This window comes from Malaclemys terrapin, chromosome 10, assembly GCF_027887155.1.
Source record: "Malaclemys terrapin pileata isolate rMalTer1 chromosome 10, rMalTer1.hap1, whole genome shotgun sequence".
NCBI classification, from domain to species: Eukaryota; Metazoa; Chordata; order Testudines; family Emydidae; genus Malaclemys; species Malaclemys terrapin.
Genome location: NC_071514.1, coordinates 87,903,496 through 87,927,986, shown reverse-complemented (window position 1 = coordinate 87,927,986; position 24,491 = coordinate 87,903,496). Strand labels below are relative to the sequence as shown.

The following is a 24,491-nucleotide window of genomic DNA, read 5'->3' as shown; positions in this document are numbered from 1 at the left end:
TTGAGACATGAATCTCTTACTCTATTTGTAAAGAATAGGATAAATTACTTATTTATAACAATAATGAACCTTTGACTCCCAGAGGAGAGATCACAGGAAAGGTATACAGAGTTCAGCTCAAAATCTGTTTGACTTGCCATGGACTCCCTTTCTATTATACACAAAGGATTAACCATTCACATGACTTACCTAAAGAGTTATGAGAAGAGGCTGAAGTGCCTAACATACTATGTTCTGATTTCAAAGGCTGAGTCTGCTGTTGGTGAGGAGCCATAGTGGATGAAATAAAAGACTGAGACAACGACTGTGAAAGAGAACTGAGTGGAGAGGTTGAAAGGGAAGATGATGAATGTAAAGATGAGGAACGAGCAACAGAACCTGGAATATTGACAGGAGCTGAACTTCCCAGTAACCTTTGACCTATATAAAGAAAAAAAACATTTTTTGAGTTACAAAGCAACACAGTAGGATCTCTCTAAACCCATCCTCATAGGAAAAGGTTAATCAATTCTCTTACTTTTGTAAACAACCTGTATTATGTGTAAGTGCAGACACTATACATGTTCAATCCCACTGGACACTGAAGAGCCACTCAACCCACCTCCCAAACACACATAAGAGGTTCCTATGATGAAAGAAAATTTGTCCCTTTGTCGAATTATTTCAGTAAAAATCTGAATAAGACTGGAAGACTTAATGCACCACATTTCCAGAATGCCCTCCAAACAAAGATCTCAAAATATTTTACAAACATTATAAAACTCAAGCCTCCATGTGAGGTACATACGGGATTTGCAGGAATCACACAACTCACCACAAAGATGTAACTGCCCCTAGCATGGAATACAGCAGACAGCAAAACTTCACCACAGTAAATAAGGAAGAATACCAGTAACAAGAGTTCAGATAGGCACAATGTATTTGGCCAAGTTGGAATTTGGTTAGAACATTCGCAAGTAAAGCACTGAAATACCAAATGAGCATAGGGCAGAAATGCATCCACTTAAACAGCAAAATAACTGTGTTTTTTTCTGGAGGATGATGGTGAAAGACAACCACTGTCTTTCAGGTGAGACAAAAATCACATAGCCCCTTACCACAAGTGGCCATTAAAGATCTCATGCCATTTTTGCAAGAGTTGGGATGTTAAATTAGGTTTTCTAGACAAACTCCAACATAGGCAAATGCAATCCATCTACATGACTTCCCCCCATGCAGGTTTCATTAGTTACAATATCCTTCATTTTGGAGGTTGTATAGTATTACCATTGATATGGGGAAGGACACAGAATCATAGAATCGTAGGACTGGAAGGGACCTCAAGAGGTCGTCTAGTCCAGTTCCCTGCACTCATGGAAGGACTAAGTATTATCTAGACCATTCCTGACAGGTGTTTGTCTAACCTGCTCTTAAAAATCTCCAATGATAGAGATTCCACAACCTCCCTAAGCAATTTACTCCAGTGCTTAACCATACTGACAGTTAGGAAGTTTTTCCTAAAGTCCAACCTAAACTGCCCTTGCTGGAATTTAAGCCCATTGCTTCTTGTCCTATCGTCATATGTTAAGGAGAACAATTTTTCTCCCTCCTACTTGAAACATTTTATGTACTTGAAAACTGTTATCTTGTCCCATCTCAGTCTTCTCTTCCCCAGACTAAACAAACCCAATTTTTTCAGTCTTCCCATATAGGTCATGTTTTCTAGGACTTTAATCATTTTTGTTGCTCTTCTCTGGACTTTCTCCAATTTGTCCACATCTTTCCTAAAATGTGGTGCTCAGAACTGGACACAATACTCCAGTTGAGGTCTAATCAGTGCAGAGTAGAGCAGAAGAATTACTTCTTGTGTCTTGCTTACAACACTCCTGCTCATCCTAGAATGAGGTTTGCTCGCTTCCCCCCTCCCCCGCCCAATAGTGTTATACTGTTTACTCCTATTTAGCCTGCGATCCACTATGACCCCCAGGTCCCTTTCTGCAGCACTCCATCCTAGGCAGTCATTTTTCATTTTGTATGTGTGCAACTGATTGTTGCTTTCTAAGTGGAGAACTTCACATTTGTCCTTATTGAATTGTCCTTATGACATGGGGAAGCAGATCAAATCCCTGTTAACGAAGTTATAGCATTAGCGTAATTCACAGCAGATCTGACTTTACTATGGTCAGCAGCAGAGATAAATTCTAAGCCGCACATTTAAACTGTCAGATGTATTTTCTGGTTTCCATGAGGACACACCACTAACAACAGTAGAGAAAAGTAACAGCTAACACATCACACTGTGTGCTTACAGAAACAAAGGAGTAGCCTGCTGTTGTATCTCTTTACTGAAAACTGGGGAGACAATCACTCAAGCAGAAGAGCATAACGTGTCCAAACTTTGAAGAAAGTCACTCTACCAGTACTGCTTGTTGCTCTCACAACAGGAATCACAATCCATAAAACCAGATTACCGTATACAAAGAATGTAAAATCTGGAATTTAAACACAAAGTTGTTGCCAGAGCTAACTTAAAAGAGATACTAGTTATTTTGGTAATCAAGCTGTGGCAGAGCACAAGATGTCATAAGTCCACACACTAATTACATTATATCACGTGCTGCTTTTCTGTCCTTCCACTCTCACCTCAGTTTTATTCCCCTCTTCCTTAAAATACACCCTCCCATGCAGTTCCCTCCCTTCGCTAAATCTTAGAAACAAGCCTCTTCAAATAAGTATTAACAAGATAGATAATAGAAAATATTGTAAACATCTCTTACAATTAATAAAAATTAATGAAATTAACTGATAGGAAAAATGGTCACTGCACTCTACCATTCTGATTTCATTGCATTTAATCGTCCACACTTTCCTTGCACATTGACTATTTAAATTATATTTATTCTTCTTACTGTGTGCAAAGCACCTAGCACCCTTCTGTCTCTCTGCAAATTATAATAATGTTAATGGTTCTGAAGCCTTTTCTTTCTGTATATGTGACATTCATTACCTTGGGGGAATGTTCTGGAACCTCCACATTCCTCATTTTTTTATAATCGTAATCTTACATATAAAGCATGCCTTGTAAGGTATCAGGGGAAAGGTTATGATCTGCTGGAAGTCATTTCTCTATCCATATCTGTATATCAATAATGCATATGAAGTTACGAGAATTGTGTTGTATGGTGGTCACTAAAACATGCTGTAAGTTGGGGAATCAGCCAGACATTAGCTCCCCAGAGGCAACAGCAAGGAAAGTAGCCAACATCCGGGTGGGGTATCAATCAACCCATCAACAACCATTGTCCGGCAAGGGAGCTATGATGCAATGACTCAACTGTATGAGGCCACACCAGGGGAATTGCTCAGCCTTGCCTAGAGATTCAGCAAGGCCCACCCACACATGTCTGGACTTGTGTTTTCCAAGCACATGGACTGAGGGTATAAAACAGAGTGGACACATACTGGGCCTTTTCTCCTGCCCCCACCTATGTTGCAAGCAACTAAGACATTGAGAAGAAGCCAAGACTCCAACAGAAGAGATTGGCCTAAGTTTAAGGAACAAATCTGTATATTAAGGACTGCAATATCCAGTGGGGTGAGAAACTGCTTAATCTAGATGTTGCCCAGTCTAACAGGGTTAAGAGTTTAGACTGCATGCTTATATTTTATTTCTTTTGGTAACTAACTCTGACTTTTTGCCTTTTACTTAATATCACTTACAATCTATCTTTTATAGTCAATACATTTGTTTAACTGTTTATCTTTACCAGTGAGTTTGTATGAAGTGTGTGGCAAATCTCAGGTTTTGCAAAGGCTGGTGTATAACCACTTTCCATTGCTGAAGTGGTGAACCAATTAATAAATCTGCACTGCCCATCTTGAGCGGTGCAAGATGGTATATTCATGAGATAGAGTGCTGGGAGGTGGAGGGATTTGGCTCTGGTGCCTTTCTCTGTGTGATTCATGAGTGGCTCTGGGAGCATTCATGCAATCTAGCTGTCTGTGGGGCTCCACATGCTGTTGTGCTGAGTGATCACAGCGCCTGGAGGGGCTTGCTGCTGGTCACTAGCAAGGCATTCTGAGAGACGACCCAAGCTGGAGAGTGTTAAGGGGGCACAGCGGTCCCACAGTCCCAGGCTGCACCCCGGGGGGATCCCGTCACATTATGGTCAGGAGAGATCCTCTCCATGTTCCTGTCTCCCTGGTAACTCAGTATTCGCACCACCAAAAGTTTGAGAAAGGCCCGGTGTAAATGTCAACAGAACATATGTGCTATAAGGAAAGAGCCAGCATGGACCAGGTTATCAATGCACTAATAAATTATTTTAATTTTGCTTTAGTTTCCCACTGCTCCATGGGGATGTTATGAAAACATACCCTTATTTTCTTAGCAGTGTGTCGCTTCGAAATGCATGACAAATTAAATATTTCATAAAACTACAATGGCTCAGTTTTTTAACTTCCTATTTTTCCATTCTTTTTCTCCTTCCTTTTCTGCTTTCATCTAGAAAGGGTGGCATTTTTAAACTGTTTCTTCCTTAATGTTTTTCTCCCCTTCATCCTTCCTCCCAAGTTCTCTACCCCAATACTGCTCTTCCTCTGTGTTGTCTCTTCCTCTCCTTTCTCAGAACAGGCCAACTGGATGAAGTATTCTCAGTTCTAAGCAGGAAAGCAAATAATGTAGAGGAAAATGTAGATAGCCGGCAGTGAGCACTGTAAAACAAAGCCACTCAGGCCTTCAAATAAACTGGTCATTCCTTCTTTCAAATATGATTATTTTACTCATTTAATTCTTTGCATTGTTTCCTTTTAGTCACTCATTAAGGAAAAACAGAATCAACTTTTTTAAAATCAAGATGTTCAGATCCTGCTTACTTTGAACACTGCCTCTGATGAATCTCAATGTAACTCATAATCCTTGCACATATAATACAAACAGGAAGTTTAAAATATAAGGGAGCCAAGGTCTTGATTTTCCTGAGAAAGATACTGAACTTGGGACTGAGTTGGAAAACGAGTTTTCATTAAAGCAATCTTGTTCAAATTTTCCCCACTAAATAGAATTGTAGAATAATAGTCAAAGTTTCTGAATCTGAAATTGGATCCATGCAGGCAGAGTCAATTGCCAGATCAAGGCCAAAGTTTACAGTATGGCTGTCCACAACATTATGAGTTGCTACGTGAGTCTCAGCTGTAAGATAAATCTTCGGAAGAGTCTTATTGGGAAGAAAATACTTTAAATAAATACATGAAAATGGATAACTTTTTAAACTGAGTTCTTACTTGTTAATCCAAGGTCACTGTTTTCTTGATCTTCTAATTCTTGATCTAAGGATGCAACATTTATATCACTAAAATGTAGATCTAAAGCAGAACCTGTTAAATAAAATATTATGTTAATGAAAATGTATCTGAATTATTGATAAAACTGTTATGTTTCCTGGAACTTCACAATATTATTTGGACTGTTATTATTATTATTATTTCTATTACAGTCATGCCTAGAGGACCCTAGAACAGGACCCCATTGTAGGACCTGTACAGACACATAATAAAGGAAAGTTCCTGGCTCTTGTAAGACAATGATTTTACCTCTCATCTACTAGAAATTTTTTAGTATGTTAATCAAGTAGTGCATAAAGTGGGGAGGTTGGGGAGAGAGAGAGACACTCTGTTATGGATTAGAAATTAAGAAAGAGAAAAAAAGAGTAGTTAATCCTGCTGGGAAAGGGTTAAATACGTTCATTTGTCACCCCACCTGAATATATGAGAGGGGGCACTGGTACTCTGGCGCTGAACAGTCCTGATGGAGGAATAGTCCTATGACCAACCAAGTCCGGTGACAATGTTTGAACTGAAATTTGTGTTATTTTATGTCTATGTAAATGAAGCCAAATGGAAGAGGATGAGTTCAGACTGTGCAGTCTTATGGACTGTATTTCTACAGGAGGTTGGGGAAAGCATTTGTTCACATCACCACCAAACCTTCCACTGTAAGATGAAAGAGAATGCATTTTGGTGTACTATGAAGTTGGATGCCAAACCTTGGAGTTTGTCCAATGTCACTCCTCCAGAGATGTATCCACTTTATGGGCATAAGGCAGCAAGACAGTCGTCTCCATGGATTCTACTTCTACGAGTAGTTCCTTCACTCAAATTATTGCAGATGACTCAGTAAAAGAAGCCTGCCCCTTCAGTGTATTGTTTGTTACATCCACTGCTTTTTCTATACCTGGGTAATTAATTATTGTTTGTCACGGTCCAAATTTCTTGGTCAAGGTATAACCAAGGTCCAGATTCCAGAGAAAATAATACAAAAACAACAATAATGATAATAAATTCATGGAAGCCCATGACCTGTCTCTATTTTTTATTAAAAATAGCCGGGGAGGGGGAAGGGGGGGCAGACTAACAGTCTCTGCCCTGCTGCCGAGGGCTGACTGCTGGCTACTGCTCCGGCCACCGGCTGCTGTTCTAACGGCCAGGGCTGAAGCCGAAGAAGTCAAAAGCGTCTGGCGATCTGGATTTGGCTGGAGGTCTACCTATTGACTACCCCTGTTCTATAGTATCTCTGTGAGTAGAGTTGGAAAAGATGGACATAAAATAAGGGGAAATCATCAAGCTGTAAAAATCAGGTTGCTGTCTCTCTTCCCACTCATCTTATTCCTGAATTCTTTCCCCCAGCTATACTTCATTTATCTCAGATAAATTCATGCTTTGGATGTCTCTGACTTGAGGGACGTAGATGGTCTGGGGCCTTACATACGCAGCACAATTAGCAAAACTTTTGCTTCCTTGGTTCCTGATAGGTAGCATCGTCATGGTGCTTTGTCTCTTTGACTACAAAGGGAGGAGAAGGAACTATGGCAAACAGAATTACTGTGACTAACATTTCTTTCCAGATTCTAAAAGATCTCACCATTAAAATAATTTCCCTGGTCATCAATGTACATTTTCCTTTGATTATGCTGTCTTCCTTTGAGAATGCACCACAATTAATTTATCCCCCAATGCAGTCTCAAGCTAAAAATAAGTTTATTCACAATCCTGAAAAAAGATTACATTAAAACAGTATATCACACAGCTTCACAATTCCACCTAATGGGACCTCACTGGGTAGGCAGAATGAGTGTTATACAAAAAATTCATTTTAGAAGATCTCACAAACTAAAAGTCCAGCCTTGTCCTTCCTTAACTTCCTTGATTAAAAACTCTAGGTTCAAATCAGCATCTAAGCTCTCATGCTTCCTTCTCTCTCCCTCCTTTCTCATCTCACTTACCCCTGGACTCCATGCAGATAGACTCTACTCCTCTTCGGATCGTTAAGAGTCTCTTTTTGAACTTCCAAGTAGTATCTAAGCTAATGCCAGATAACATTAATGCCCTTCCTCTTAAACATCAAGAAGGCCAGCTCCTGGGTAGTCTTTATCAGTTTTAAACTACTTCTGATCATATTTTCCTGCTTATTTTATTGTCCCCCAAGACACACAAAAACATAAACTTTAATAGTTCAATTAACTGGATCCCAGTTAGCAATTTCAGTGCACCATTTCCCCAAAAAGAAATGAATTATACCATCACTCAACAAAAAAACAGAATTATCACATGCAAAAAAATTACTTATTTCTGTCAAATAGGAATTCCTTTGTGTTCTTTTCTATTCATTACAAAGCATTAAGAAAAATTTTCTGAAAGTGAGCAATATTAGGTTGTGGAACATAGTTTCCCTACAGATCTCGTGAAAAGGCCATCACTTGAGACTTTGAAAAATAAGCAAGACTAAACACTAGAAAATGATTGCGCGGAATAATCTTGCACTGACCTCCTAGAAATAATCCAGCTGGTCTTTTCCATTTCTAACTTATGTTCTCATAATTCTCTGTAATCTTTTTGCTGAAATTTAAAGACTTCCTGTAGCACACTGAATCTATGCTATTATTGAGCCCCACATCCCAGATGTTTTCTTTACATAATGCATTTTACATATAAAACAGTCTTATCTTCTTGCCTTAAAAAACAAAACAAAAAAAATCAGTCTGAGAAAGTAGATAAATATAATAAAAAAAGAAAATTCTGCCGCATTGTTACACCTGCAGAATTTCACAAATGTATCTACCAAGACTTCTAAAACCTCAGGCACATTCTTAAATATTAATAAAATTAATTATTGACAGCTGAGGCAAAATGCATCACTTGTTGCCTCATGTACATCAGTTCGAAGTGTCCACCTGTTGCTAACATCTCAATGGAACATGAGTACCTGAAAAGAATGAAGCAACAAAGAAATAAGATATCAGTCTTCAGAAAATAGTTATACAATATGTTACAGGGGAGATTTTCAAAAGGCACAAATGACAGTTAGGAACCACGTTCCCATTTTTGCCTTTGAAAATCTCTTTCACATAAACACAGAACAATACTGTTCTTACAAAGTCAAGATACACGTAGCAGAAGTTGCTTAATTGGGGTGGCCTATTGTAACAGAATATACTCCTATATTTACACCCTACACACTACTGTAATAATCTTTGTATAAAATATGCTTTGTAAGGTATCATTTGAAAAAACTAACTGTTAATAATATCATGGTAAAATGTAGGAAAGTTGTAGAGAAGGTCCCTATCCCAGGGGAGGAGGACAGCATCGCCCACGGAATGCTGTCCCATCCCCGCTCTGGAGCAGTAGCGTGAACATTTCTTGTTCAAGTGAGTGGTGAACACATCTGTGGACAGTGTCCTGCAACATCTGAATAGGTCATGAAGTGTTGTTGGGTCTATTTCCCACTTGTGGTCGTGTGGGAATTTGCAACTGACTGTCCGCTATTGAATTTTGTGTGCCTGGGAGGTAAGCTGTAGACAGTAGGACGTCATGGGAGATGAACCAGTTCCATAGCCTCATCGCTTCCACAGAGAGGGAGGGCTCCCCCATCTGGCTCCCCCATCACTTAATGTAGTACAGACAGGCTATATTGTCCATTAGGATCTTCATATGGATCCTTTGATCAGTGAGAGGAAATGAGCAGAGGTGATCCTGACTGCTCCTAGCTTGAGGAGACTGATGTGAAGAGATATCTCCATCGGCGACCACCTGCCTTGTGTTATGAGGCCATTTAGATGCACGCCCCATCCTATTTGTGATGTGTCAGTGGTGAGAAGTAACGACGGTGGGGCTTGCAAGAGGAGGATCCCTTTCCAAACATTGGCTGGCTCCTTCTACCAGTCTATGGAGTTTTTGATCCTAGTGGGTGGTGACAGGGGCTTGTCTAGTCTGTGTCTGTTTGGTCTGTAAACTGAGCTGAACCACATTTGAAAGCATTTCATGTGAATCCTGGCATGTGGTATCACCGCTGTGCTCACTGCCATATGCCTCGAGAGTTGGAGACTGAGTCTGACTGATATTTGCGGGCTGCTCTGAATGGTCTCTATGAACGTGACCAAGGAGAGGAACCTGTGTTGAGGTAAGAGAGGTCTAGGCTGTAACGAGTCGAAGTTGGCACCTATTAATTCCAGCCATTGTATTGGAGTGAGGGTTGATTTCTGGGTGTTGATCTGTAGGCCAAGTTCCATAAACAAGTGCATTGCAGCTTTGGTGACTTGGTGAGCCTCTTGGAGGGATTGGGCTCTGAGGAGGCAGTCATCCGGGTATGGATAAATCATGATCCCTTTGGAGCGCAGGTGACTGGCCACCACTGAGAGGACCTTGGAAAATACTCTCAGGGCCGATGATAGGCTGAAGGGAATCACCCTGTGTTGGTGGTGTTCTTGGCCCACAGTGAATCTGAGAAATCATCTGAGAGTCGACAGGACTGAAAATATGAAAACTGGTTTTCAACCTCTGATCTTCAGGACACTTATTTCCCTGTTCCAGTGCTGGAATGATCGTTGATAAGGTGACCATCTTGAACTTTTGAGCATTGACACACTTATTGAGAGTTCTCAGGTTTGGTATGGGTATCCAACCTCCCTTCCTTTTCAGTATTAGGAAATAATGAGAGTAGAACCCTTTGCCTCATAGATTTTGAGGTACCGGTTCTATGGCTCCTAATTGGAAAAGACCATCTACCTCTTACTGCAGTAAACTCTCATGAGAAGAGTCCATGAAGAGGGATGGGGAAGGGAGGTAAAATGGATGGAGTACCCAGTTTGAACGATCTCAAAGACCCATCAGTTTGATATTATGCGTTCCCAGGCACTGTGGAATGCTGCCAATCAGTGACCAAATGGATGTAAAGCGATGGTCTGCTGAATTAGCTGGGCGGAGCGGTCTAACAGTGCCTTGACCCACCCGTCAAAACTGGTGTTTGGCTGTAGAGGCTGGGATGATGAAGATGGTGGGCCAGATGGTTTATGCTTGGGGAATTTGCCTTACTTTCTCTGTGGCTCATAGTGGCATTGAGCTATGTACTGAGATGTGCGCAGTCTATGCTTGGATTGGGGACTGAACCCTCTTTTTTGTCCTAGCTTGTAGATGCCTAGCGACTGAAGAGTTGCCCTAGACTTTAATGCCTTAATACTTGTACTCACTTGAAACTCATCCTGATGGGCAGGATTCCCTCGAAGAATAGCATGAGGGGGAAAGGAGTCCAGGAGAGCTGGCTGTATTTTGAAGAACCCTTATTGAGGTTGCAGGAACAAACCATCCCGATGTGTAGAAAGAATAGTAAATATGGCAGGCAAACAGCTTGGCTTAACAGTGAAATCCTTGCTGATCTTAAACACAAAAAAGAAGCTTACAAGAAGTGGAAAATTGGACAAATGACCAGGGAAGAGTATAAAAATATTGCTCAGGCATGCAGGAGTGAAATCAGGAAGGCCAAATCATACTTGGAGTTGCAGCTAGCAAAGGATGTTAAGAGTAACAAGAAGGGTTTCTACAGGTATGTTAGCAACAAGAAGGTGGTCAAGGAAAGTGTGGGCCCTTTATTGAATGGGGGAGGCAACCTAGTGACAGAGGATGTGGAAAAAACTAATGTACTCAATGTTTTTTTTGCCTCTCTCTTCACGAACAAGGTCAGCTCCCAGATTACTGCACTGGGCAGTACAGTATGGGGAGGAGGTGACCAGCCCTCTGTGGAGAAAGAAGTGGTTCAGGACTATTTAGAAAAGCTGGATGAGCACAAGTCCATGGGGCCAGATGCATTGCATCTGAGGGTGCTAAAGGAGTTGGTGGATGTGATTGCAGAGCCATTGGCCATTATCTTTGAAAACTCATGGCAATTGGGGGAGGTCCCGGATGACTGGAAAAGGGCTAATGTAGTGTCCATTTTTAAAAAAGGGAAGGAGGAGGATCTGGGGAAGTACAGGCCAGTCAACCTCACCGCAGTCCCTGGAAAAATCATGGAGCAAGTCCTCAAGGTATCAATTTTGAAGCACTTAGAGGAGAGGAAAGCGATCAGGAACAGTCAGCATGGATTCACCAAGGGCAAGTCATGCCTGACTAACCTAACTGCCTTTTATGATGAGATAATCGGCTCTGTGGATGAGGGGAAAGCAGTGGACGTGTTATTCCTTGACTTTAGCAAAGCTTTTGATACGGTCACCCACAGTATTCTTGCCAGCAAGTTAAAGAAGTATGGGCTGGATGAATGGACTATAAGGTGGATAGAAAACTGGCTAGATCTTCGGGCTCAATGGGTAGTGATCAATGGCTCCATGTCTAGTTGGCAGCCGATATCAAATGGAGTGCCCCAAGGGTTGGTCCTGGGGCCGGTTTTGTTCAATGGCTTCATTAATGATCTGGGGAATGGTGTGGATTGCAACCTCAGCAAGTTTGCAGATGACACTAAACTGGGACAAGTGGTAGATATGCTGGAGGGCAGGGATAGGATACGGAGGGATCTAGACAAATTAGAGGATTGGACCAAAATAAATCTGATGAGGTTCAACAAGGACAAGTGCAGAGTCCTGCACTTAGGACGAAAGAATCTCATGCACTGCTACAGACTAGGGACCGAGTGGTTAGGCAACAGTTCTGCAGAAAAGGACCTAGAGGTTATAGTGGACGAGAAGCTGGATATGAGTCAACAGTGTGCCCTTGTTGCCAAGAAGGCTAACGGCATTTTGGGCTGTATAAGTAGAAGCATTGCCAGCAGATCGAGGAACGTGATCGTTCCCCTCTATTCGACATTGGTGAGGCCTCACCTGGAGTACTGTGTCCAGTTCTGGGCCCCACACTACAAGAAGGGTGTGGAAAAATTGGAGAATCCAGCGGAGGGCAACGAAAATGATTAGGGGGCTGGAGCACATGACTTATGAGGAGAGGCTGAGGGAACTGGGATTATTTAGTCTGTAGAAGAGAAGAATGAGGGGGGATTTGACAGCTGCTTTCAACTACCTGAAAGGGTGTTCCAAAGAGGATGGATCTAGACTGTTCTCAGTGGTACCAGATGACAGAACAAGGAGAAATGGTCTCAAGTTGCAGTGGGGGAGGTTTAGGTTGGATATTAGGAAAACAAATTTTCACTAGGAGGATGGTGAAGCACTGGAATGGGTTACTTAAGGAGTTGGTAGAATATCCTTCTTTAGAGGTTTTTATGGTCAGGCTTGACAAAGCCCTAGCTGGGATGATTTAGTTGGGGATTGGATTGGGGTTGGACTAGATGACATCCTGAGGTCCCTTCCAACCCTGATATTCTATGATTCTATGAAACCTCTTTGTCGTTAAATAAACTTTTTTTGTTCTCTAAATCTGTGTGAGTAACTCCATTTAAGATGGCAAGTTGATGTATATTGTTTCCTTACAGGGACAACAGACCTTTGTTATGTGAACTGTTTTGGAGAGGGCTGGACAAGCACACTATAGAATACACATTTGGGGGGAGAAAATCTGGGACTGAGAGTGTGTTGGGGTCACTCTGCATGTAGTAACTAAGGGTGGTGGAAGCCAGAGTGTGACTGAAGTTTGCTGGCAGGCTTCAGCTATACAGATACTCAGGGCATGACTTGCTTACGGGAAGGCTGTTTGTGAGCGGCCCAGGTGGGAGTTACATTAGAAAGGCATTGTAAGGCACCTAAGGTTGCAGGGCAAGGGTGACAGTCCCTCAGTGGTCTGGACTCCACCGAGAAAGGTCATACCTATTGTCATGTTTCAATGAATTTTCTATTTTCCAAAGATAGTGCCGGTAAAGCTTAGACGTTCCATAACAGGTTCTGCAGAGATCAGAAATTCTGCATTGAACAAGAAATCCCAGTTATATTCAGTGGGAAGGGCTGTATCTTATTTCTCAATTAACCAACATTACTGTTACTACAAAGCAGCAATTCTTCCCAATGAACAACACTGGAGATTAGTTCCCTCAGAAGCATTCCTATTAAGTGGATTTTCCTGACTGGGGCTAAGTTAAAGAGAGTGCATTCTATATTTCATTTTTCCCAGTATATAAAAAAGTATAATACATGCACCTGTGCATTATTAAAAACCATAAAGCAGAATACCATGATGTGCTGCAGTGTCATCCAAAGCTACAGTACTCATCTTTCATGTAAATTACTTAGAGTGGATTTTACCGATATTAATGTTCATAAACAGCAAATACTGAATATGCACAGCAACTATTCCTCAAAGTTTAATCACTTGGCTAGGTTAATATTTTCCCCTCAAAATACCAAAAGGAATTAGAGGAAGATAATAAACCCTAATTAGCCATATTTGATTGAATTTTTTTGTTAAATTAGAATAGTAACCAAACCACCCTAGTCTTGCAAGCTTTCAGAGATAGAGGCGAGAAGATGTTATATTTATATAATTCACAACTTTTAGTTTAAAACCAAGATCGCTCAAAGTTAGAGCTTTGTGGCAAACACCAGCATAAAGCACACTCGTACAGCAAAGTTACATATCATTTAAATAACTGGGTTTTCTAATGGGTTGTCTTGACAGTGACAGAAATAGAGCACATTATTTTCACTGCACTCATATATATACACACAAGGCATAGCTATCACAATTCCGGCAATTATATTCACACATGCCAGTAATTCAAGAGGCTAAGTCCTTGCTTTAGAGAGAGAGAAGGCAATAAGTCACTGTAAACACAGCAATGTATGCATAAAAGAGATCCCAGTTAGCCCAATTCTACTGATTCTGTTAACCGAAACAGCTGAAACTTCAGTACATTTTTTTATATATGCAAAAACACACACACACCATAAGAATATTTTACAGTAAGAGAAGCAACATTCTGCTTACCTCAATACCAAATTCAACTGGAACATCAAAAATAATCAAATACAGTATATCATGAAAAGCCCAGATTTGTCATTGTGCTTTGCAACATCTGTCCAGCTTCTCATGCCAATAAAGTAATATTTAAAATGCTATATTTCATTTTCAAATATTTTGTTCAATTTTGATCTTTTTAATATTTTAATTATTAAATTAAAGCAGATTTACTACACTGGCATGTATTTTACTGTCATATTAATAACATTACATTATATCCAACCAACCAAAATATTTCAGCTAGAATATCTTTCTTAGTAAAATATGATTTACTTGAATATTGCCAAATTTAAACACTGGTTATGAAAACTGTTAAATTATATTTCTATTACTTTTATTTTAAAATAATCAGAAATAAGACTGACCAGGATTTGCAATCTTGAACAATCTGCAATTTAAGAATAGCTTAAAATCACTTATTTTCAGTTGTATCTCAGAGCTCATTAAATATGTTTTTTAGAAAAACAACTATGCACTTATTATAAAGTCGGTGAAAACATCTTCCATTTAATATTCTTCATTGATTTCTCTACGGAAAGAAATCAGATGCCTAACTTACCCTCTCTGTAAGTGCTGACTCACTTGTCTGCAGTCTCCTGGTCTCTGGTACATACCAATTTAAACAGAATTGTTCAGATGCACCAGCTAATCACAGCAACTCCCTAATCACATGCCCTAAACCACAGAATCTGCCAATGAATGCAATATGCAGCGTGCCTGTAGCTGTGTTGGTGCCAGGATATTAGAGACTAGGTGGGTGAGTCTTTTATTGAACCAACTTCTGTTGGTGAGAGAGACAAGCTTTCAACCTGAGACAGAGTTGAAGAATCAGCTTGTCTCTCTCTTGTATTACCTCACCCACCTCGTCTCTCTAATGAATGCAATACACTGTTCCTATTCTATCACATTATACAACAGCCATATAGCCAGTTCTTCATGAATGTGTATTTACTCTGAAAAGAATGTAATGCATTTAGAAAACAAATGAATAATGTCTATAAAGATTATATACTTTTGTGGATGAGTGGAACATAAAGTTAAAAACAATAAAGAATGCTTTGTTTTCAAAAATACCCAATTTACAACAAAACAATTCTGAATACTCTGAGCTGTTAGCTTATACATAGAGATACAGTTTTTCACTTATAAAAGTTAAAAATTTGGTGAAACCATTTAAATTTCAGATTTGTTTTGTTCTTTTTTACATCAATCTTCATCCCCACAAACATCAGAAAAAGTGTTTGGCATGGAAACTTAATCATCGCCACTCTAAACTGCAAGATGAAACAGAACCCTATTAAGGGTGCCACAAGTACTCCTGTTCTTCTTTTTGCAGAACCCTATTAACGTTACCTCAAACACCCACCCTTGACTGGATTGGCAAATTAATTACCCACCCTGCATCTGCCCCATTCCCATTGCCATTGAGAACTAGGTTGGACAGGATCTGAATAATTCTCCATCACCCAACATGAAAACCCCAGCAGGGAGCAAAAGTAAGAATCCAATGTTCAGATACAGCACTTCGGCCCTATAACAAAGCAAGCTGTTACTTGGAATAAAGAAAGGGTCTGGGGGGGAGAACGTCAGCTGCAGTTAAAAGAGGAAGTTATTCACCTTGTGCAGTAATGATGGTTCTTCGAGATGTGTGTCCCTATGCGTGCTCCGCTGTAAGTGCATCTGCGTCTCTGCACCTCTAATCAAATATTTTAGGTAGCAGTGTCTGTTCAGCCCACATGTGTTCTCCCTCCCTTGTGGTCTGCCTTGAGGCTATCTAGCACTGCATGGGCGAACCCCCTCAGTTCCTCCTCTACTGCAGAGCCCCTTATGCAGAACTCTGAAATAGAGGGGAGGAGAGTGGGTTATGGAGCATACATAGGGACGCATATCTCAAAGAACCATTGTTATTGCACAAGGTGAGTAACTTCCTCTTCTTCAAGTACAGTACCTATGGGTGCTCCACTGTAGGTGACTTCACAGTAGTATCCCCCAGGGAGGGCTGGGGCTTCGGAGTAGAGTCTGTTACTACGGAGAATACTGTGGAGCTGAAGATGGTATCAGAGGCCAAACATCTAGTGATCACATAATGTTCTGTGAAAGTGTAGGCAGAGGCCCAAGTTGCTGCTCTGCAGATTTCGGAGATAGGGACATCTTTAAGGAATGAGAGAGAGGTAGAAATTGACCTTGTGGAGAGAGTATGGATTCCAAACAGAGGCAACAGATTGCACTCTTGGTAACAGTGATTAATGCAATCCAAGACTCATTTGGATAGTCTTTGAGCTGATATCGCGGAGCCTTTGGCTCTTTCCGTGAATGAAAGGCACAGCTTAAGGGACTTCCTGAAGTCTTTAGTCCTGTAGAATGCTAGTGCTTTTCTAACATCTAGCATATGCAGAATCGCCTCCCTGTTGTCACGGTGTGGTTTTTGGAAAAAAACAGAAAGATGAATCTGTTGATTCATATGGAAAGTAGAGGCAATTTTAGGGAGAAACTTGTGATGTGGCCTCAGAGTTACTTTGTCTTCAAAAAAAGACAGTGTATGGTGGGTGTGCCATTAGGGCTGCTATTTCTCCTATGCGCCTAGCTGAGGTGATGGCAATTAGAAATGCTGTCTTCAGGGACAGGTGTAAGAGCGAGCAAGTTGCCATGGGCTCAAAGGGAGGTCTAGTCAAAGCTCTGAGAACAAGGTTAAGATCCCAGGTTGGAGCAGGTGGTCTCACATGCGGGAAGAGATTTCCAGTGCCCTTAAGGAATCCATGCATCAGCAGGTGAGTGAACACCAAGTAGCTATCTGGTGGAAGCCGTTATGGCTGCAAGACGTACCTTAAGGGAGCTGAGTTAGAGTTCTGACTTCTTGAGGTCTAAAATGTAGTCTAAAATTAGAGGGAGGGAAGACAAGGTTGGGTCTGTGTGCTAGAATGACACCAAACTTGGAATTGTTTCCATTTTTGTAGGTAAGTACGTCAAGCTCTTGACTTTCAGCTGTGCAGCAACATGTCTTTCACCTTGTCAGACAATTCTACTTCTAAATCTTGGAACCAAGAAGGAGCCAAGCCTGGAGGACCTGCAGGTTGGGATGAAGGATTAGCCCACTGCTTTGAGAGAGCAGGTGGGGAATGAGCCAAAGACGAACCGGAGGACATAGCGCCATCTGTGTCAGATAAGGGAACCAGACTTGTGTATGCCAGCAGTGGGCAATCAGAATAACTCGCACTTTGTCTCGTCAAATTTTCAACAGGACCTTGGACAGAAGAGGAAATGGAGGAAAGGCATACAAAAGGACCCTGTCCCATGACAGGATGAGAGCATCTTCCAGTGAATGTTTCCCCAGGCCAGTCCTGGAGCAGTAACTAGGACATTTCCTGTTCCGGTAAGTAGTGAAGAGATCCATAGCTGGGGTTCCTCAATGGGTGAATATGTCTCAAAGCACCTCTGAGTTCAGTTCCCATTTGTGGTTGTGAAAAAAGTTCCAACTGAGGCTATCAGGTGTCACATTCTGTATCCCTGGTAGATAGACAGCTGAGATGAGCACATTGTGACGGATGCACCAATTCCAAAGTTTGAATGTTTCCATGCAGAGGGAGGAAGATCTGGGACCCTCCTGGCAACTTATGTAAGACATATAGGTCATATTGTCTGCCATAACCTTTGGGTGGGTATTCTTCATGAAAGGCATAAAGTGTGCACAGCATTCCTGATGGCCTTTAGCTCCAAGAGATTGATATGGAGGGTTGTTTCTGTGGAAGACCGCTTGCCTTGAACCTTGTGGCCATGTAGATGAACTCCCCAGCCTATTAGGGAAGCATCTGTCATTAGAGTCAGCATTGGTAGTAGTTGCACAAATGGAGCACCTGCTCAGACATTGGATGGGTCTTTCCACCAGTTCAGGGAATGCCTTACTGTGGAAGGCTGTGATAGCATTTTGGTTAGTCTGTCCCTGTTTGGGGAATAGACAGAAGTGAGCCACATCTGAAGACACATCATGAATATGCAGGAATTAGGGGGTGACAAAGGTGCATGCTGGCATATGAACTGGCAGCTGCAGGCAGTTCCTGGCTAATGTTTGAGGGTTGGCCTGGACTGTCTCTGAGACTCCAAAAGGTGGTGAATCTGTATAGCGAGAGAAATGCTCTCACTTGTGCTGCATCGAGGTTGGCGCCGATAAACTCCAGACAAGGCACTGGTGTCTCTAGGCAGTGTGGCAGAGCTCATAGCAGAGGCATCCTGATGGTTATGGGTACTACGCTTCAGAGCTGCCGGTACCGAGGTGGCTAATTGCACTAGGGAACCCCTCTGGCTGGCCAATGACTGTTGGGGGGCTTGGAGCCCTTTATGGGTGGAATCTGCTGGTCTTTTCCATGACCCTACCCCCTTTGAAATTCAAGGCTCCAGAGATGATCTGGGGTCTGCACTGGTGTCCCCTGCAGGCTGACCTGCCTTCTCCATAAGGAAGAGTTTTAACTTCAGCTCCCAATTCTTGTAAGATCTCAGCTTTTGCTGGTTGCAGAGAGAGCACTTCTAAGAGATATGGGACTCTCCCAGGCACTGGACATAGTGAGAGTTTCTGTCCATTACAGGAATCAACTCCTTGCGGAAGAGGCACCTCTTGAAGCTGGGGAAGCCTGGCATGCCCCCCAACCTCCCAGGGTGTGTGTCACCCTCTAGCAGTGAGAAATGCAGAAGAAAGTTATTCTTTCCTCTTTTCTTTTTTAAATTTAAAGAACTTAGAAAGTCTTCTAAACGTCTCCGTCCCCCCAGGAGGGGAGGGGGAAGAATCCACCCAGAGAGGGAAGGAAATGTAAACTAAAGTTATTTTTCTTTTCTTTTTTTCTTTATCCCAGCAGGGTAAAAAGGAAACACTAACTATTAAGGAGAACAAAGGAAACAAAAACAACCACTACTTACGCTAATGATGCAGATAAGGAAGGCACAGCTGCTCACCCCATCCAAAGCCAAAGGCAGGCCAGAAGGAACTGAGGGAAAGTTCGCCTGCACACTGCTAGATAGCCTTGAGGCAGACTATGAGGGAGGGTAAGCGCATATGCTGGCTGAACAGACACTGCAACCTAAAATCTCTGATTAGAAGTGTAGGGGCACAGATACACCTACAGTGGAGCACCCATAGGGGCACTACTCAAAGAAGAAGTTAGAGTTGTTTTCCCCATCTGCATTTTGTTGGGGCCCTGAGCTTGAAGCTGTGAGAGAAGGGACTGCCAGAGTTCCCCTTACCTTTAGTCCTGACCAACTGGGTTTCATGCCGAGAAAAACAACAGCAACAGCCGTGTGAAGTTTTATCCCCTTACCTGAAGGATGGATGTAGGCAGGGCCGGATTAAGATCTTTAGAGGTCCTAAGCACTGAAAAGATTATGGTGCCCCCCCCAATGTAATTCAAAATAAAAACAATACTATACTGTAAAATAAAAGCCCCACATCAGTTCCCCCCCCCCCCCCCCGCTGCCCACCGGTAGCCCACCCAATCAGCACCTCCCCATCCCTCCCGATCAGCTGTTTCGTGGCATGCAGGAGGTTTGGGGGGGGGGAGAGAGGAGGAGGGCACGGCAGGCTCAGGGTAGGGGGTGGGAAGGGGTGGAGTGGGGGCAGGGCCTGTGGCAGAGCCAGGGGTTGAGCAGTGAGCACCCCCCCGGCACATTGGAAAGTTGGCACCTGTAGCTCCAGCCCTGGAGTCGGTGCCTATACAAGGAACCGCATATTAACTTCTGAAGAGCTACATGTGGCTCCGGAGCCACAGGTTGGCCACCCCTGCCTTAACTGAATAAACTCATGGGGATTTATATTGCTTGCATTTTGGGATACTACTCTGTGTTTTAGTCTTTGTCCCTTATGCTATAATATCATCTGTAGTTCACTACTGTGTGTCAACAGCTCTTGTCAAGCTTGAAATACTCACTGCACCTAATACTGTTGTTATAATCTGTATATAAAAGATGGCATGTAAGGGTATAGTTGGAAAATTAATAACTCACTGAACATTAATATTCTTGAATGCTGTATGCACCGGGTGTGTACAAAGGATTATGAATACGTTAGCATTATGTTCTTAAAATGTGTTTGGCAAGCAATGCATGAGCCCAGTTTGCCCTAGACAAAAGAACATACATTTGTCTCAGGCAGAAACAATGACGGTCCATTTACATAAAAGGTAAACAAGCTGGGGAGAAATTAGTATGGCAGCTATGCCCCCAACAGGAGAGAAAAACTTTATCTGGGCGATAATCACAGGGGGTCTGAACTTCAAATGATAAGTAATTGAATCAATTGATTGCATATAATATTAAGCAACAGAGGGTCCTGTGGCACCTTTAAGACTAACAGATGTATTGGAGCATAAGCTTTCGTGGGTGAATGCCCATTTTCCATGCGTCTGACGAAGGGGGCATTCACCCACGAAAGCTTATGTTCCAATACATCTGTTAGTCTTAAAGGTGCCACAGGACCCTCTGTTGCTTTTTACAGATCCAGACTAACACGGCTACCCGTCTGATATAATATTACTGTATTATAAAAGTGTATCGATTAGGTCTTATGAAAGCTAAAGACACATTGGAGAGTAATATCACTGTGAAATGTATGTACTATATTAACACTATAGGAGGAAATATGGATACTTAATTATATTATGCTTTAAAATCTGTGACCAAACACAGGGAGAAATAGCTCCCTTAACTCCTGTCTGGGAGAAAACCTATCTACCTGTCTCCAATTAAATTAAGTAAGGTATGACCAAAAACAATGGAAGCCTCATTTACATATGAATCAGCAGGGGGCTGGGAAGCCCACAGGAAGAGAAGAACAGCATGAGGTCATCCGGACAAAACAGTTAAGTTTGGGAAGATATAAGGAGAGAGGAGAAGCCATCTTGAACACAAGAGGCCAGAGCTCTCGCAAGCTGATAACGACGGGTCCATCTAAAAAGGGGGCTAAAGTCTCTGGGAATGGAAGATTGGTAAGGATCTTGAACAAAGACTGTAGCTTGTTAAGTTAGATCTTATCAATTAGAAAGCATATTTTTACTTTTGTTTGTAATCCCTTCTCATTTTATTCCTTTTACTTGGTATTACTTAACCGATATTCTTTTGTTAATAAACTTGTTTTATTTTTACAATAAACCAACTCAGTGCTGTGCTTGAAAAGAAGGGTGCATTTACCTCAGGTAAGTTAATAAGCTGTGATGTTCTTTTGTTTCTTTAAAGGAGCAAACAAACATTATTATTTCTCTGAATGTTCCAGGAGAGGGTTGGATGCTTCAGTGTAGTTTTGGGAAAATTTGGGACAGGGAGTGTGTTGGGGTCATCTCTGCAAGAAGAAACCAAAGAGTGGTGAGTTCCAGAATGGGGCTGCTGTGTTGTAAGCAGGCTGCTGGGGCCAGAGCACTGGACCAGGGCTGTATAGCACACAAACACTCAGGATACTGCATGCTTGTGTCTTGGCTGGAAGCATCCTGACAAGAAAACCACAGCAACAGAACAGTTTAAGGCACTCAGGGTTGCAAGGCAAGCAGTGACGCAGCCCAGAACATGACAAACATACTTTTAAGAAAAACCTCTCCATCTCTGCTCTCCTTCATTTCATCACATCTGTGGTTGGCAGGAGATTCCTGATGCTCCTTTGTGCTATCATAGTTCTTGATTCTACTAGTCAACCCACAATGGACTAGATCTGTCCTCACCTAACTCCCACGCAGAACACTTTCAGTCAAAACAATGTTTCTATTTTTAATAGGCCTCCTTTTTTCCTCTTCAAAATCAAAACCAATAGATTCTGGAAGCTAGACTGGGAGCTGACCCATAGTAACAGATGGTCTATGGGAGAACTAGATCTATGGGTGAATGTGAAGTCGGAGGTTCTAAAAGGCTCTTACCCTCAGTCCTTATCCACCTTTATTGCTGTTTCTATTCTTTGTGAAAAGTCTGGGCCGCGGCAATAACAGACAACCCGGTGGAAATCCTAGGGGCAAGTAGGTGGAAGCAGTTTGAAGTTGTAAACAGCGCTCTCAGCCTGGCTCCCCACTCATTGCTGCTCGTGGAAAGTTCAGAGCTATAAGCACACATTGTCCTATTTCCTTTATTTGGTTGAATTTAGGGCTGTCAAGCAATTAAAAAAATTAATCTCATGGTTAATCGCGCTGTTAAACAATCATAGAATATAGAATCATAGAATATCAGGGTTGGAAGGGACCTCAGGAGGACATCTAGTCCAACTCCCTGCTCAAAGCAGGACCAATTCCCAACTAAATCATCCCAGCCAGGGCTTGGTCAAGCCTGACCTTAAAAACCTCTAAGGAAGGGGATTCCACCACTTCCCTAGGTAACCCATTCCAGTGCTTCAATAATAGAATACAATTTATTTAAATATTTTGGATGTTTTCTACATTTTCAAATATATTGATTTCAATTACAACACAGAATACGAAGTGTACAGTGTTCACTTTATATTTATTTTTTATTACAAATATTTGCACTGTAAAAAACAAAAGAAATAGTTTTTTCAATTCACCTCATACTGTACTATAGTGCAATCTCTTTATCATGAAAGTTGAACTTACAAATGTAGAATTATGTACAAAAAATAACTTCATTCAAAAATAAAACAATGTAAAACTTTAGAGCATACAAGTCCACTCAGTCCTATTTCAGCCAATCGCTCAGACAAAACAAGTTTGGTTACAATTTGCAGGAGATAATGCTGCCTGCTTCTTGTTTACAATGTCACCTGAAAGTGAGAACAGGCATTCGCATGGCACTGTTGTAGCTGGGGTTGCAAGATATTTACATGCCAGATGCGCTAAAGCAGGGGTAGGCAACCTATGGCACGTGTGCCGAACGTGGCACGTAAGCTGATTTTCAGTGGCACTCACACTGCCTGAGTCCTGGCCATCGGTCTGGGGGGCTCTGCATTTTAATTTAATTTTAAATCAAGTTTCTTAAACATTTTAAAAACCTTATTTACTTTACATACAACAATAGTTTAGTTATATATTATAGACTTATAGAAAGAGACCTTCTAAAAATGTTAAAATGTATTACTGGCATGCGAAACCTTAAATTAGAGTGAATAAATGAAGACTCAGCACACCACTTCTGAAAGTTTGCCGACCCCTGCGCTAAAGATTCACATGTCCCTTCATGCTTCAGTCACCATTCCAGAGGACATGCATCCATGCTGATGATGGGTTCTGCACGATAACGATCCAAAATAGTGCAGACCGACGCATGTTCATTTTCATCATCTGAGTCAGATGCCACCACCAGAAGGTTGATTTTCTTTTTTGGTGGTTTGGATTCTATAGTTTTCGCATCCGAGTGTTGCTCTTTTAAGACTTCTGAAAGCATGCTCCACACCTCGTCCCTCTCAGATTTTGGACAGCACTTCAGATTCTTAAACCTTGGGTTGAGTGCTGTAGCTATTTTTAGAAATCTCACATTGGTACTGTGTTTGCGTTTTGTCAATGTTAATTCATTATTTTTTTAACAAGCATCATCTGCATGGAAACTTGTCCTCTGGAATGGTGGCCAAAGCATGAGGGGGCATATGAATGTTTAGCATATCTTGCACATAAATACCTTGCAATGCTGGCTACACAAGTGTCACGCGAACGCCTGTTCTTACTTTCTCACATTATAAAAAAGAAGCAGACAGCAGTATCTCCCATAAATGTAAACAAACTTGTTTGTCTTAGCAATTGGCTGAACAAGAAGTAGGACCGAGTTGATTTGTAGTCTCTAAAGTTTTACATTGTGTTTTTGAGTGCAGTTATGTAACAATAAAGAAATCTACATTTGTAAGTTACACTTTCACAATAAAGAGATTGTACTACAGTACTTGTATGAGGTGAATTGAAAAATACTATTTCTTTTATCATTTTTACAGTGCAAATATTTGTAATAAAAATAATAATATAAAGTGAGCACTGTATACTTTGTATTCTGTGTTGTAATAGAAATCAATGTATTTGAAAATGTAGAAAAACATCCAAAAATATTTAATACATTTCAATTGGTATTCTATTGTTGAACAGTATGATTAATTGCAATTAATTTTTTAATCACAATTTTTTTGAGTTAATCGTATTGAGTTCACTGCAATTAATCGACAGCCCTAGTTGAATTTTATCATGACATGATGAAAGAGGGACCCCATCTACCCCCCCATCCCCATGCTTTGTTATGACATGTACCCTGTCCACTGTGCTCTATAACACAAAGTGGACACTTATACAATACATAATTAAAATTAGTAGTAATCAAGGTTCCCCCAAACCACGTAGATACAT

General features: G+C 41.4%; 1 protein-coding gene across 4 annotated transcripts in view; it reads right to left on the bottom strand.

Annotated features, from left to right (window-relative positions):
- The window catches only part of UNKL (unk like zinc finger), a 142,027-nt gene that overhangs the window by 13,510 nt on the left and 104,026 nt on the right, over positions 1-24,491 (bottom strand). For 3 of the 4 annotated variants that reach the window (XM_054041504.1, XM_054041508.1, XM_054041506.1), the window contains 2 exons: positions 5,263-5,355; positions 190-420 (listed from right to left, as the gene is read on the bottom strand). In XM_054041504.1, the coding sequence (XP_053897479.1) occupies positions 190-420; positions 5,263-5,355 (324 nt within the window). The remainder of the gene's footprint in view (positions 1-189; positions 421-5,262; positions 5,356-24,491) is intronic. The other variant, XM_054041505.1, reaches the window with a different exon arrangement.